The 16040-nt window shown below is 37.8% G+C and overlaps 1 protein-coding gene across 18 annotated transcripts in view; it reads left to right on the top strand.

The window, feature by feature from the left end:
• Nucleotides 1–16040, top strand: part of PTGER3 (prostaglandin E receptor 3) — a 291735-nt gene that overhangs the window by 164414 nt on the left and 111281 nt on the right. For 2 of the 18 annotated variants that reach the window (XM_069594471.1, XM_069594597.1), the window contains one exon: nucleotides 1345–2480. The exons of 15 other annotated variants lie outside the window; for them this stretch is intronic. In XM_069594471.1, coding sequence (XP_069450572.1) covers nucleotides 1345–1381 — 37 coding nt within the window. In that variant the 3' untranslated portion in view covers nucleotides 1382–2480. Of the gene's footprint in view, nucleotides 1–1344; nucleotides 2668–16040 lie in introns of those variants that run through there. One more of the 18 variants, XM_069594526.1, reaches the window with a different exon arrangement.

Raw genomic sequence — 16040 nt, 5'->3', positions numbered from 1 at the left:
TGCAGGCCATGGGGTCACAAAGAGCTGGACTCAAATAAGTGACTAAACTGACTGACTACTTAGAATCGTATTTGGGACATAAAAAAAACTCTTAGTAAATCTTTTTCACTCATTATTTTAAAAAAATCATATGTATACTTATGGCTGATTCACATCATTGCATGGCTGAAACCAACACAGAATTTTAAAGCAATTATTCTCCAATTAAAAATAAACATTTAGTTTTGGATATCAAAAAATATATATTGAGCATTGACCATGTTTATTTGCAGTTTAAATGAATAAATGAATGACTGTGTGTATGAATAAAAACCAAATTGAGGACTTTAACCACCACCAGTATGTGTGTAGCTAGGTTTTACAGCTTTGTGGATAATATCTACAGCCAGTTTATTTGTAAGAGTCAGCCTTGTACAGGATATTTGTATCATCAACAATACACAAAAGTTGTCAAGATTCTTGATTTTCCCTTTAGTGCTTCTTGTCCTTTGACATGGAACCACATTTAATGGTCAGTAATAAAATACACAGTGGCTGCCAAATTCAGTGTTCCTGCTTCAGAAAGGAGAACAGAAGCTGACATTTACTTTTCTTCTAGGATGTGCTATGTTCCTTTATAAGTTATTTAATTTAATTCTTAAAATAACTCTCTGAAGTGGTGGTGATATTATTCTTATTTTATATCGATGAAAAAAATCAATGCTTCTTTTCAGACACAAAACAGTATTCTTTTCTTTTCCTAGATAATGATTTTTTTCATATATTTGTCTTTCCCTCTTGACTAGGGTTGTTAGATAAAACTTTCTTAACCAAGAACAATCTCAATCCTTTGCTTTGTACTTATATCTAAAATCCCCATATTACTCATATTTTGGATGTGGACATTGATATTATAAGTCCACATGCAAACATAATCTGAGAGAAATAAAGTAAACCATAATTAACTACTAACACCTTTGTTTCATTTGGTTTCTGAGATTTCTTTAGCATGAAGACCCTAAAAAATAAAAGTCTGGTCAGAGTTACTTTGAAGCTCTGACCAGTCTCAATGAGACTTTGAAATAAGTCTTGAGCAGCTAAATTTCAGAAAGGATAGGAATCTTCTGGGTTTCCCTGATGCTTCCGATGATAAAGAACCTGTCTGCAATGCAGGAGACCCAAGTTTGGTCCCTGGGTTGGAAGAACCCCTGGAGAAGGAAATGGCAACCCACTCCAGTATTCTTGCCTGGAGAATTGCACTAGAAGAGACTGGTGGGCTACTAACCATGGGTTTGCAAAGAGTCAGACATGACTGAGTGACTAACACTTTTGAGTAATCTGCCAACCCTCTATTTTTTTTTTCAGCCCATTAAGAAGACTGTCACTCAAAACATTAAGTTGACAAAGAGGCTGGAAAGTCAGCGATGACGAGCTTCAATTCGAGTAGAAAAATGAATGCTCTACCACCTTAGTTTCTCCAGAGATTCTTAGTCTGTTTCCTGCCTATCCACTTTGCATTATGACTTGTACTTTTTTGAAAAACTCATGGCACTTTCTATTACTATGAATAACAGAGAAATAAAAAAAATAATTGTCAGAATTCATCAGGCCCCCAAGTCTTAGCCCCAGAGTTTGCCACAATTGATAGAGCCTCTGTAAAGAGAAAGATGGTCCCTGTGAGCCAAGCCTGCTCCAGTAAGACTATGGCTCTTTCATAAAGACACTCTTATTACCTTAGACTTTTTTGTTCAGTCAGTCAGCCATGTCTGACACTTTGCAACCCCATGGATTGCAACACACCAAGCTTCCCTGTTCTTTACCATCTCTAAGACAGGTCAAACTCATGTGCATTGAGTCGGTGATGCCACCCAACCCTTTTCCTGCCTTCAGTCTTTCCTAGCATCAGGGTCTTTTCTAATGAGTCAGTTCTTCACATTAGGTGGCCAAAGGATTGGAGCTTCGGCTTCATCATCAGTCCCTCCAATGAAGATTCAGGGTTGATTTCCATTAGGATTGACTGGTTTGATCTCTTTGCAGTCCAAGGGACTCCAAGAGACCTTAGGCTGGTGGGACATAAAACTATTGGTGTAGTGTTTAATGATTACTTTGCACCTGTGATCACTGGATGTTCACCCTAATCCTCTACGATTCTTTTTCTTAAAAAAGACTTGGAGGAAGAATGCAATGACGACCCTGTATGCAAGACAGGAAAAAAGACACAGATGTGTATAACGGACTTTTGGACTCAGAGGGAGAGGGAGAGGGTGGGATGATTTGGGAGAATGGCATTCTAACATGTATACTATCATGTAAGAATTGAATCGCCAGTCTATGTCTGCCGCAGGATACAGCATGCTTGGGGCTGGTGCATGGGGATGACCCAGAGAGATGTTATGGGGAGGGAGGTGGGAGGGGGATTCATGTTTGGGAACGCATGTAAGAATTAAAGATTTTAAAATTTAAAAAATAAAAAACTGAAAAAAAAAGGAAAAAAAAAAAAAGACTTGGACTCTGTAAATGGAACTTTCCCTGACTTCTAATTATTTTCCTCTCTACTGCACAGAGTATAAAATAGCATTTCCAATAAATGCAGATCAGTAGACAATAACCATATCCTAGGTTCATCTTCTTTTATACCCTAGAAAAAGTAAAACTCAAAATGAAAAACAAATTTTTCTTCAATAGAAAAAGAAATTTAAAATGCCCATCTAACAGCTTGAATTTTAGTTCCTGTGAATGATATGGTAGCTGAATTGTTTGCTGCCTTAATTGAAATGATATCTAGCCATTTAAAAACATACAAGCAGACATACCAGACAGGTGCTTGAAATCTAAATGCATTCTCCCTGGGTAAATATGCTCTGAAAGACATGTTTTCCGCTCTCTGTGTTTACTGACCAACTGTGTTCCCACATTTCTCAGCTCCTCTCAGTTTACTGGAAGCAAAATGTATTTCTTGATGGGTTCTGAGAATTGGGGAAAAAAAATCAAGGAAAAGACTCTTGATTGTATGAGCCAAAAGACCATCGCATAAATGTACTGACTAGTACAAAAGGAAATTTCCTTTTAAGAAAGGGAAAAACTGGCAAAATTACTCCTTTGTCACCATTTCAGAATTCAAAATCTCTTTGGTTTGGGTTAGTTCCCTGCAGACTAATTATAGGGCAGAGTTGAGGCTGTGGTTCAAATTAGCGAAGAAATAAATTTTTATGGTCCTTAGGGGAGTTGGGGAATGGGAAGAAGGATTTAGAAGCCAGGTTTTACAGATGGTCTGCTTGAACAGAATGCAGTGTCATTCCAAATGAGCCCAGAGCATAATCCCCAGGTCTGAGCTGTTTGCGATTCTACTTTTTACTGAAAACCAAAACTTCTGTTTGTACTTCTGAGTAAGTGTCTAAGAAACTATGCCTGTTTCATCAATACGGACATTTTAGGCTTAAATGTAATTGTGAATTGTCTTAATTCTTTGCTTCATTTTGCTTGGGCATTTGTATCCCATGTATCTGGTATGTAGGGAGGCCTACCTATGTATTGGCTATCATCATTTGCTTCAGGCACTTCAATATGAAGTGTACCACAAATTGGAAACCTATTTGCTAATGTTCGAAACCTAACCATAAAGTCAGCATGCTAGTGCTATCAGAAGCCACAGGATCATTCTAATGTTTTCCTGTTTTCGATGAGAAAAGAGAGGCCCAGAGTTTTGAAGGGCCTTGCCCAAAACTACAGCATGAGTTTAAGTACAACCAGCACTGGGGTTGAGACTTCTGATCCCTGGTTCTTATGACCTCAGATACAGATCATTTGCTTAATCAAAGCACCTGAGATGCCCTACAGAAAAAGTAAGTCTTTGTTTGGGAACAAAGTGAACATCTTCCAAATTTGAATTTTGACAGAAATTGGCAAGAGGAACAATTGCATTAGAGGCTCTTAACTGCTAGAACATTTGGGGACTCCATAACTGTTAAGTCTGTTCTGACTTTTAGTGATTGCTAACAAGTGGGCAGAAGCTAATCAGGCTCTGCAAACTGTCTAAATGGCTAGTTCGTTTTTAACCAGTTTTTTAACCACATTCTGGTTTTAATCAGTACACTAGATTTGTATCTTTATCACTTCCTTCTTGGTGATTTTTTAAGAATAATCATCTAAGTTTTATGTACTTCTTAACCAGTTTGCTTCCTTTCCAAACTCTTCATTCATTCATTTGCTCATTAACAAATTTATCCAACCTGCACTTAGAAATTATCACATGCCAGTACACAAGACTGTATAAGACAGTTTCTCTTCTCACAGTTCATAGCCCAGGGAGGGGAACATAGACTGTAACAGAAAATGACAATTCAAAAATCTGATTGAAGTTCATATACCCATGAGCATCGTATGCACAATTCTGTGATTTTCTCTAGTAAGGCAACTTACAATATGATTTTACGTAAATGCTTCTTACACTAAGCTTGTGAGGTAGGCAGAATAAACAGAGGTCCCAAGAAGGTTAAAATGTTATCAATAAATCGCAGAGACCCTATCTGTCCTGTTCCCACTGTGATCTGTGCGTAAGTTCCGGGAATACACTGAGAGTTCAATAAATATTTGTTTGCTGAAATACTGAGCATAGCTAGTTAATGTGAAACTGATCGTTAAACTCAGGTGTCCAAATCTTGAGACCAGTGTTTATTCTGCTGGATCCATATGCAGCGTCAGCTGTGATCATTCCCTCTCTTTGCTCCTCAGAGCAATGGCTTTCATCTGCGTTGAATTCCATCTGCTTGAGAAAAAGCATTCCAATTAATTAATGATTCTGAAACTACTACCTAATATATTAACAAACTTGACAATGGTCTGGTTGAGGCAAAAGATGACTGGTTCTCTCAGTATTGCACCTGAATAGCTAATTTTTATCAGAGGAGCCATCAGATCATATAAGAGAGATGACCACATTGCTCTCTTGCAGAATGCCAGCCTTGGGAGCCCTATGGCAAGCTTATGAGAACAGTGCAGAGCCAGAGATGTGACATTTTCTAATGATAAATAACTGGATTTGTTTCTGAAATGCTCATATTCTTCATCATTAAAAGATGGACCTTATAAAACTAGTGGTTATGATGATGCCAATGATGACAGTAATGAAGTTAATAATAAAAAGGAAAAGAGCTACCATTTATTTAGACCAAACTACAATCCAGCAATGTGCCAAATGATTTTTACATGTTATCTCAAGCAAGTCCTAACAATTCCATATTAGCGATAATATCATCCATTCCAATTCACAGGTAACAGAGGCTTTCATTAAATTCAAATATTCAATAAGTACAATTCATTCTTAAAAGGATGTGCTGCTCTCTTTTGCTTACAGCCACTTTAATCTATTTCTCTTTATACACACACACACACATAATACTAGAGAAAACACAAGTGTATCAGCTGTAACAAAGGGAAAACCAGCACTTGATTAAACAAAATACTGAAGACCATGAAATACTTCCCAATTCACAACATGAAGCATTATCCTGACACCAAAACCAAGAAAAGACATTACAAGAAAACAAGCTATAGTCCAATGTCTCTCATGAACACAGACACAAAAATTATTTTACAAGTATTAGTCAATCAAATCCAGTGACATAAAAAGGCATAGCATCATGACTACACGCAGTTGTCCTAGAAAGACAAGGTGGCTTAACATTCAAAGATCAATGTAATTCATATCTGTGGACTAAAGGATAACCATACAATTATCTCAATTCTTGAAAAAAATGAACTTGAAAAAATCTAACATTCAGACTTGGTTAAATCTCTCAGAAAACCAGAGGTTAACAGGAACTTCCTTAATATGATAAATGGCATCAGTGAAATTCTGTAGTTTCATATCATACTTAGGATTTAAAACCTAAACACTTTCCTCCAAGACAGAGGAGACAAAGATGTCTGTTCTGTATTTCACACTGTACTGGAGATCCAGCCAGGGAAATAAGGCAAGAATAAGAAAAAAACGGAACATGGATCAGAAATTCGAAAAAACAAAACTTTTTTTATTCATAGATGACTTCATCATCTATGTAGAAAATTCTAAAGAATTTTTAATAAGCTATGGAAACTAACCTGTGAGTTTAATCTGGTTATGAGATACAATGTTAAATTTTGAAAATAAACAACATTTTTGTATACTAGAGATGAGCAATCAAAAATGGAAATTAAAAGACAATACAACCTATGATATCATCAAAAAATGTAAAATAGGGATAAAATTGATAAATTATGCATAAAATTGATATACTGAAAATTGTAAAGCATTGTTGAGAGAAATTTTAAAAGACCTAAATAAATGGAGAGGTAAATTATGTCCACAGAATGAAAGACAATATTGTTAAAGATGGCAGTCCTTTCCAAATTTACCTATAGAGTCAAGGCAAATCCAATCAAAATTTCAGCAGGTGTTCTCTATAAAATGATAAACTGATCATAAAATTTGTAGGAAAATGCCAAGAATACAGAATAATATTGAAAAAAAAGCAAAATTGGAGGATTTATACTACTTGATTTCAAAACTTGTTATAAAGCTAAAGTAATCAGAGTATGATACCAACATAAAGATAAACATAGATCAATGGAACAGAATAGGAATTCAGAACTGTCCTACACACACATAATCAATTTACTTTTTTTTTTTAACAAAGGTGTTAAAGCAATTCAATGATGAAATTAATCTTTTCAACAATGATGCTGGAACAATTAAATGTGTGTGTGTGCTCAATCACTTAGTTATGTCTGACTCTTTGTGAGCCCGTGAATTATAGCATACCAGGCTTCCCTGTCCTTCACCGTTTCCCAGAGCTTGCTCAAACTCACGTCCACTGAATCAGTGATGCCATCCAGCCATCTCGTCCTCTGTCACCGCTTTCTCCTCCTGCCTTCAATCTTTCCCAGCGTCGGGTCTTTTCCATTGATTCAGCTCTTCGCATCAGGTGGCCAAAGTATTGCAGCTTCAGCTTCAGCATCAGTCCTTCCAGTGAATATCCAGGGTTGATTTCTTTTAGGATAGACTGGTGTGATCTCCTTGATGTCCATGGGACTCTCTAGAGTCTTCTCCAGCACCACAGTTCACAAGCATTGATTCTTCGGCACTCAGCCTTTTTTATTGTCTAGCTCTCCCATCCATACGTGGCTACTGGAAAATTCATATCTTTGACTATATGGACCTTTGTTGGCAAAGTAATGTCTCTGCTTTTTAATATGCTGTCTAGGTTGGTTATAGCTTTTCTTCCAAGGAGCAAGTGTCTTTTAATTTCATGCCTGCAGTCACCATCTGCAGTGATTTGGGAGCCCCCCAAAAAAAGGTCTGTCACTGTTTCCATTGTTTCCCCATCTATTTGCCATGAAGCAATGGGCCCAGATGCCATGACCTTAGTTTTGTGACTGTTCCATTTTAAGCCAGCTTTTTCACTTGCCTCTTTGTCTCTCATTAAGAGGCTCTTTAGTTCCTCTCTGCTTTCTGCCATAAGGATGGTGTCATCTGCATATCAGAGGTTATTGATATTTCTCCCCACAATCTTGATTCCAGCTTGTGCTTCATCCAGTTGGGCATTTTGCATGATGTACTCTGCATATAAGTTAAATAAGCAGGGTGACAATATATGGCCCTGAAGTACTGCTTTCCCAATTTTGAACCAATCTGTTGTTCCACATCTGGTCCTAAGTGTTGCTTCTTGACCTGCATACAGGTTTCTCAGGAGACAAGTAAGGTGGTCTGGTATTCCGATCTCTTTAAGAATTTTCCAGTTCATTTTAAGCTACACAGTCAAAGGCTTTAGTGTAGTTAATGAAGCAGAACACATTCACTACAATGGCTGAAGTAAATGCTGATCATACTATATGTTGCTGAGGTTGTAAAACAAGTAGAACTCTCACTATTGATGGGAATGGAAATTAAGACAACAGTTTAGCAGTGTCTTAAAAGGTTAAACCTAACACATACTATATGTGTTCTACAGTTATTCTTCTTCTAGCTATTTACCCAAGAGAAATAAAAGCTTTTCTGTACCCAAGACTTGTACACAAATATTCACACCAGCTTTGTTTGTAATACTCCAAAGCTATAATAATGCCTGTAATGAGTATTACATGCCTGCAGTCACCATCTGCAGTGATTTTGGAGCCCAAGAAAAAAAGGTCTGTCACTGTTTCCATTGTTTCCCCATCTATTTGCCATGAAGTGATGGGCCCAGATGCCATGACATGCCATGATGGTGACATGCAATGCATGTAATACTCCAACTCACAAGTGCGTAACAGAGAAGCAAACTGTGGAACACATTTATAAATACAGCAGACTACTACTAATAAAAAGAAAAATGATATATGCTAAAACATGAGTAAGCCTCAAAATAATTATAAATGAAACAGTCAGGCAAAAGATACATACTACATAATAAAATTTGTATAAAATTCAAGAAAATGCAAAATGCAATGGCAGGACACAGATTGCTAGTTGATTGAGGATTTTGGTGGCCATGGAGAGAGATGTTGCGAAAGGGCACAAAGAAAATTTGGTGAGGGAAGTGTGTGTTCTGTTTCTTGATGGTATGGTTTCATGGGTGTATACATATGCCCCTAGTGATCAAATTGCATACATAAATATGTGCCATTTGTTTTATGTTGATTATACCTCAATGCAACTATAAAAAGAAAAAAGAAAAAGAAGTTAAAATAGAAGCCTTCTCTAGAAGCCTTCTCCAGAAGGCTTCTCTAAAACAAAGCCTTCTCTCCTTTGTTTCAAATTGAGTGTGACTATTACATGGCTGACATGGAGGCTCAGCGGTATCTGGGACTCAGCCTCCTACAGTCTTCTTGCTCTAAAATCCACAATGTGCAGCTTTCATCTTATGGTTTAAAATAGCTGTTCCATCTCATTCTGTTATATCCTTATGATAGCCAGTAGGAGAGAGAGGAAAGAAGTGGAAGTAAATCCTTTCTTTTAAGGGCATAAACTAGACTTTGAACACATCACTTCTGCTAACATCCCATTGAACTGTGCTGCTGCTGCTGCTGTTGCTAAGTCACCTCAGTCATGCTATATGACCACAATTTACCAAGGGACACCAGGACATTTAGTCTTTTAACTATGTTATTATGTACCTAGCTAAAAACCAGTTACCATTACTAACAGATAAGATTCTAGAAATCTCTACCCACCCCAAATATAAACATTTTCTATGAGATTTCCCATGAACCAATTCAATAAATAGGCTATTGATTATGTTACAGTTTGTAAAGGTCACAGATCAGAGACATTCTCTGTTTTTTCTTATTTTCCTGTTATAAGAAGGAAAGAGCTAGATACTATATTGAGGAGGAAAGGGATGGTCTCCTGGATTCTATAATCAGAGTTCAAAGCTGTGTGGATGTTGAGATGTGACAATTGCCTATGGTTTTGTAGCATCTTGTAATTATGTTATCTTCTCAAAAACACCCAAAGTCACTAAAACTTCGAGTTCTTTGGTCTATGACCAGCCAGGTCCACCAATATTTCTTTGAATCTGCACAATGTACTTATATCTTCATGCACATTAGAGCAATGTTTGATGTTATTATCATCTAATTTCTGAGAAATGACTTTTTCCCATCATGATTGAGGACCTTTGAATTATGAAAGTACCAAGAAATTGTATAGCTCTGCTACAAAAGGTAGGAGTCTCTTTTTATTCCTGAATATTCATTAATAGAAGATGAAGGCGATCTGTCAAAAGTGAATAATAACGATCAACATTATTCATCTGGGGCCATTTTCTTCACTGTGGAATCAAAAACAAACAAATACAATTTTTATTTCCACTTAAGCTATAATTCTATTTACCCTCTGAGTTTCACAGAGTTTTATTTGATCTAACCTCATTTTAAACTTTGGATAAAATGGTTTTAAAAATTCCATTATATGAAATTCTGTCTCCCTCTTTTCCATCCTCTTTACAGTGAGGTATATTTCTGCCATTCTATATTTTTTGTCTTCCCCAGTTTATTTTTTCTTCTCCTTTCATAGAACACACACTTTCCATTCAAACTTTCATTCAAAAGTACTTCTAATTCAAAGCTTAATACTAACCATTTTAAGGGAGAGAAGATTAGAATGAGGAGGAAAAAAAATGTATCTATAACTGTCACAAGAGTACTACCAGATTTCCAGAATTTAAGGAGAAGATATTCTTTTAAAATAAACATTTCCCTTAGTCCCATGAAGTGTATAATGTTATCAAAGCATGTGCTCTAAATTTTGATTTGGAAAACAAGAATCATCACTGTAACTTATGGAGAGGGAAATTTATGGGTGAATATAACTGAGTATAAAAGCCAGAAAAGAAGTATTAAAAAGGAATAAAATGCCAGTAAAAATTAGATACAAGTATTTCTAATCTAGGTTGTCTGACTGTCTCTCTATATTTCTAACAGCCTGATATTTTGTCCAAGTTATGTACATTTGAGTTTCAATCTATAATGATAAATTTTACACCTTTGACATCCTTGTTTTGGTGACTTTTGTGATACTAATTGGGTCCCTACTGCCAGTACACTGTTAACAACATTTTTTAAAACCGGTGATTGTTTATTTCTTCTATTTTGTAAATGTCACTTCTTTGTGGACATTCTCAGCAGAAAGGAAAGTTGAGGCATTTTTTTAGAGAAAAAAATTAGATCTAATAGTTTCTAGATAATTGATTTCTCCCTAGGCAAAATGAAAATTCTGATTTTTTAAGGTATTCATTTAAAGTCACAGTCAAATGCTTCCAGCCATCTTCAGCATCCTTGATGTAACTGGTTGGACAGGAGAACATGGGACATGTTTTGGGGATGAGCTGACAGATCTCACAACTGTGACCCTATCATCTAGCCATGTGGCTTTAGGTAGAACATGTGTCGTTTAGAGTTTGGCAGCAGAAAAGGCAAATGAGTTTGTTTTGAACCTGGAGATATTCTTTTGGATTAAAATTGCAAACCTTTAATTTCCTGAAAAAGTGCTTTCCTTTCACTGCTTTCAGTTGCTTGCAATTTCAATAAAATTTTGATCATGTGGAAATTGTTATTTATCAGAACTTATTGACAATAATCGGAGAAGGCAATGGCACCCCACTGCAGTACTCTTGCCTGGAAAATCCCATGGACAGTGGAGCCTGGTAGGCTGCAGTCCATGAGGTCGCTGAGCCGGACACGACTGAGTGACTTCACTTTCACTTTTCACTCTCATGCATTGGAGAAGGAAATGGCAACCCACTCCAGTGTTCTTGCTTGGAGAATCCCAGGGATGGGGGAGCCTGGTGGGCTGCTGTCTCTGGGGTCGCACAGAGTCAGACACGACTGAAGCGACTTAGCAGCAGCAGCAGCAGCAGCAGCAGCAGTATTGACAATAATAATAGGTAACAATTACTGAGTGCCTGCTAAAGTGCCAGGCAATATACTAATTTCTTTGTGTGAAATATCTTAAATGATCTTCACGTTAATTCTATGATGCTTGTACTATAATGTATGTTTATAGATGGGGACATTGAGCCCATAGTTGATAAGTGGTAATGTGCACACCTCAATTCAATCCTCTGATTCTTGATAGATACATTTCCTTGTAAATGCCCTGCAATAAGAGAGAATGAAGAAAATTAATACTTCTTATAGGCACCTTTCATTAACTTGAAATATATTCCTTTTTCTTCCTTGTAATACCTAGATGACATACATTCAAAGACATTTTTTAAAAACTACAATAAAAACATCCTTGTCAAATTAACTGTTGATAAGCCTGAATATTCTATTTCACTTGTGAATTAATGTATCTTCAGGCCATCTGATCTCAGTCTCTTCCTAGCTTCATTTCCTGCCACCTCCACATATCAAACTGTGTGCAATTACGCCACATCCTGTGAGCTCTCACATCCCTGGACCTTCAATGCTTCCACCAGGAGTGACCTTCTTCTGCATTTTGCCATCCATTAGCATCTTTTGTGGGCCCCTCTGAGACTCCTCCAGGCAGAGTGAATTTCTGCTGTAATCCCATGTCAATTCAGATATATCTCTACTGTACAGTATTTTCAGCATCACTTATGTTAAATAATGAAAACAGTAAAAAAAAAAATAATGGTTTACAATGGAAAGTATGTCTCCCTTTCATGCTTGAATTGCAGGCCTCTCCTAGGCCAGCAACTATTCCCATGAGAGTTACACACCGAAACATACACACACACATAGCTTTGGGTTTTGCACAACTGAAAGCCTAAGAAGCACAGTATTCTGAATCTTGGTTTCCTCACTTGGCAATATGTTAAACTTCTTTCTATATTAGCATATAAGCCTTATTATTTTTAATGGCTCTAAATATTTTAATATGGCACACCATAATTTATTTACCCATCCTCTTATGATCGACATTTGAACTGTTTCTAGGTCTTACAAACAATGCTGCAATAAGCATACTTGCTTGTATGATTCTAAAGAAACAAAATGGATACAAGAATGATACTTGAAATCAGATTTCCTGGGTCTGAACCCTGGCTCTAAACTAATAGCTCTTACAGTTTTGTTTGTTTGTTTTGTTTGTTAATTTTGGGTTGTGCTAGCTTGTTGCTATGTGTGGGCTTTCTCTAATGTGGCGAGCAGGGGCTACGGTTCGCTGCAGTGCACAGGCTTCTCGTTGAGGTGGCTTCTTTTGTAGAGCAAGGACTCTAGGTGAATGGACTTCAGTAGTTACAGCATATGGGCTCACTAGTTGTGGCACACTGGCTTTGTTGCTTAGCAGCATGTGGAATCTTCCCAGACCAGGGATCGAACCCATGTCCCCTGCACTGGCAGGCAGATTCTTATCCACTGGACCGCCAAGGAAGTCCAGCTCTTACAGGCTTAGTCAAATTATTTAACGTATGCTCTAATTTCCTTGTGTAAAATGGGGGTTTAACAGTAATTTCATAAGATTTTTCTGAGGATTAAGTGAGTTGTGACACAGAAAGAGTTTTAATGTGTAGTATATGGTAAGCACTTGATGATACTTACTGCTATTAACATAAAATCATATGTCTTTGAGCACTTGTGTGAGTACATCACTAAGATAAATTCCTATGAGTGGAATTACTGATATTTGACATTTATATTTTTATAGCTATCCATCTTAATTGGGTTCCTTTAGAAGCAGACCCTACGACCGAGATCTAAATACAATACCCCACTTTGATGGTGAAGAAAAATCCAAAAGGAGTGGGAAAATGAAACAGGAAGAAAAGGTAGTTAATAAAACATACCTGGAGCTCAGAGCTGCTGAGGAAATGCAGAAGCAGTATTGACACAAGCTTCAGAGTTATCTTAAGGGAACTGGGTGCTTGGAGCACTAACTCTTGTCTTGCCCAGTCCATCACTGTCTGAGGGCCCTTGTATAACCCCTCGAGCAGTAGCTTCTAAAAGCAGAGTGGTGGGAAGGCTCTGCCTTGGTTCTGCCAATAATGAGATTGCATGGAGATAATTTTAAAAGAGTAACAAAACTTGACTAAAAATAATTCTGATTTTTATCATCATAATGTGCTGGGAATTCTCTGCTGCTGCTGCTGCTGCTGCTGCTGCTGCTGCTGCTGCTGCTGCTGCTAAGTCACATCAGTCATGTCCAACTCTGTGCAACCCCATAGACGGCAGCCCACCAGGCTCCCCCGTCCCTGGGATTCTCCAGGCAAGAACACTGGAGTGGGTTGCCATTTCCTTCTCCAATGCATGAAAGTGAAAAGTGAAAGTGAAGTCGCTCAGTCATGTCTGACTCTTCACGACCCCATGGACTGTAGCCTACCAGGCTCCACTGTCCATGGGATTTTCCAGGCAAGAGTACTGAAGTGGGGTGCCATTCTACAACCTTAGTTATAAATAACTCCTCCCCTCAGGGGGACCCCTCACCTTGCTTCCCTGTATTCCGCTCCCTGGGAGGTATTAATTCCTCAACACTACTGGCCTATTTCACAGGAACGTAAAGTGAGTTTTATTGGCCAGTGAAAGAAAGAAATGCAGGTGCTGGCAGTTGGAGCCCTAACCAGTATGAACCGAAGGGCAGGGGAGAGATGAAATGGTCACAATACCAACAGCATCCGCTGCAGTCAAACCTGCCCCACTCTGACCATCTACACAAGTTCATGACCATTTGTAGTGCTTGAAGTTTTGCCCAGAGCGGTGATAATTTTTCCTCACTACTGTCTTTCCTGACCACCCCTTAGTAGAACTGTGCTACATAAGCGGTCTATTTTCAGCTCACATGATTTACTGAGCCAACCTCCCCATGACTCAGACCTGGGTTTTATTGTCCTCTGACAACTGGTTTATAAGAACTCTCTGTGAAGTCATAGGTGTGACCTGAGAGAGAGACATTCATTTAACAAGTTAAGAAACATGGAGGACTAGGCTGCCAGCTTATGTGATTTAGTTGTTTCCTCTGCACATGCTCATGCCTGATTGTAAGTGAACTAGTATGAACTAGTCCAACCTGCACCTGTCCAACCCAGTGACTTGGAGGATCTGATGGTAACCATCTCCTGTCAGTCACTTGAGGTTCCATAATCAGCCCAGTTTCTGCTAGGTCCAATAGCAAACCAAGAGCTATTTTCTGAATGTTACTGGCTTTCGTACTGTATCCTGATTAATAGTTGAGCCTCCCATTTCTTTTACTCAGCATACCTATGACACTAATAGCAGCCAGCCAAATCCACTCTCCTTACAATTCCCATTATCCCCTTACCTCTTGTAGTCTAGAAAAATTGTACCAGTCAGTGTATGCCCTTCATCCCATATCCCAACCAATGTTAGCAGGCAATGATGGCATTTGGAAATCAGGCCAGCAAACGCTGAAATTTAGGGTCATGGAGATACAGGCAGGGAGCCAACAGCTTCCCATATAATATTACTAAATTATATTCCAGAGAAGGCACTTCATTTTACATTTCCATTAACAAAATGCAAGGCAACTGTTTTTATCCATGGTGACTCGGATGCTTTAGAATCTGCCTGCAATGCAGGAGACCTGGGTTTGATCCCTGGGTGGGAAGATCCCCTTGAGAAGGGAATGGCAACCCACTCCAGTATTCTTGCCTGGAGAAACCTATGAGCAGAGGAGCCTGTGGGCTACAGTCCAGGGGATCACAAAGAGTCAGACACAACTAGGTGACTAACACACACTTTTTCAAAGTATTATCAAATATCAAAGCCTAATCTGATAGGCTTTTTAAAACAGTTTTATTTAAAAATTTTTTTTAAGTTTTTAAATTTTAAAATAGTTTTCTTCCCTTTTTTATTAAACTTTTTGTTTTATATTGTAGTAGAGTTGATTAACAATGTGGTGTTAGTTTCAGGTTTATAGCTAAATGATTCACTTATACATATATATGTATCTATTCTTTTTTTGAGTTTGAGCACACTCCAGGAGATGGTAAAGGACAGGGAAGCCTGGAGTGCTGTAGTCCATGGGGCTGCAAATAGCTGGACATGACTTAGCAACTGAATAGCAAATTCTTCTTCCATTTAGGATGTTAGGTAATATTGAGCAGAGTTCCCTGTGCAATATAGCAGGTCTTTGTTGGTTATCTATTTTAAATATAACAATGTGTACATGTGAGTCCCAAACTCCCTACCTATTTATTCCCTGTAAGCCTTCCTTCTGTCTGTAAATCTGTTTCTGTTTTGTAAATGATTTCACTTGCATCATTTTTTTAGATTCCATTTATAAGCAATATCATATGATATTTCTCTTTCTCTGACTTACATCACTCAGTTTGACAATCTCTAGGTCTATCCATATTGCTGCAAAGGGCATTATTTCATTCTTTGTAATGGGTGAGTAATATTCCATTGTACGTACACACCACATCTTCTTTATCCATTCATTTGTCAACAGACATTTAGGTTATTTCCATGTTCTGGCTATTGTAAATAGCGCTACAAATAACACTGGAGTGCATGTATCCTTTCAGACCTGGTTTTTCTCTAGGTATATGCCTGAGAGTTGGATTGCAGAGTCACATGGTAGCTCTATTTTCAGTTTTTTAAGGAACCTCCAATACTTCATT

Source organism: Ovis canadensis, chromosome 1 (genome assembly GCF_042477335.2).
Source record: "Ovis canadensis isolate MfBH-ARS-UI-01 breed Bighorn chromosome 1, ARS-UI_OviCan_v2, whole genome shotgun sequence".
NCBI lineage: Eukaryota > Metazoa > Chordata > Mammalia > Artiodactyla > Bovidae > Ovis > Ovis canadensis.
Note: the sequence above shows the minus strand (reverse complement) of the source record. Positions and strands in the feature narration are given on the sequence as shown.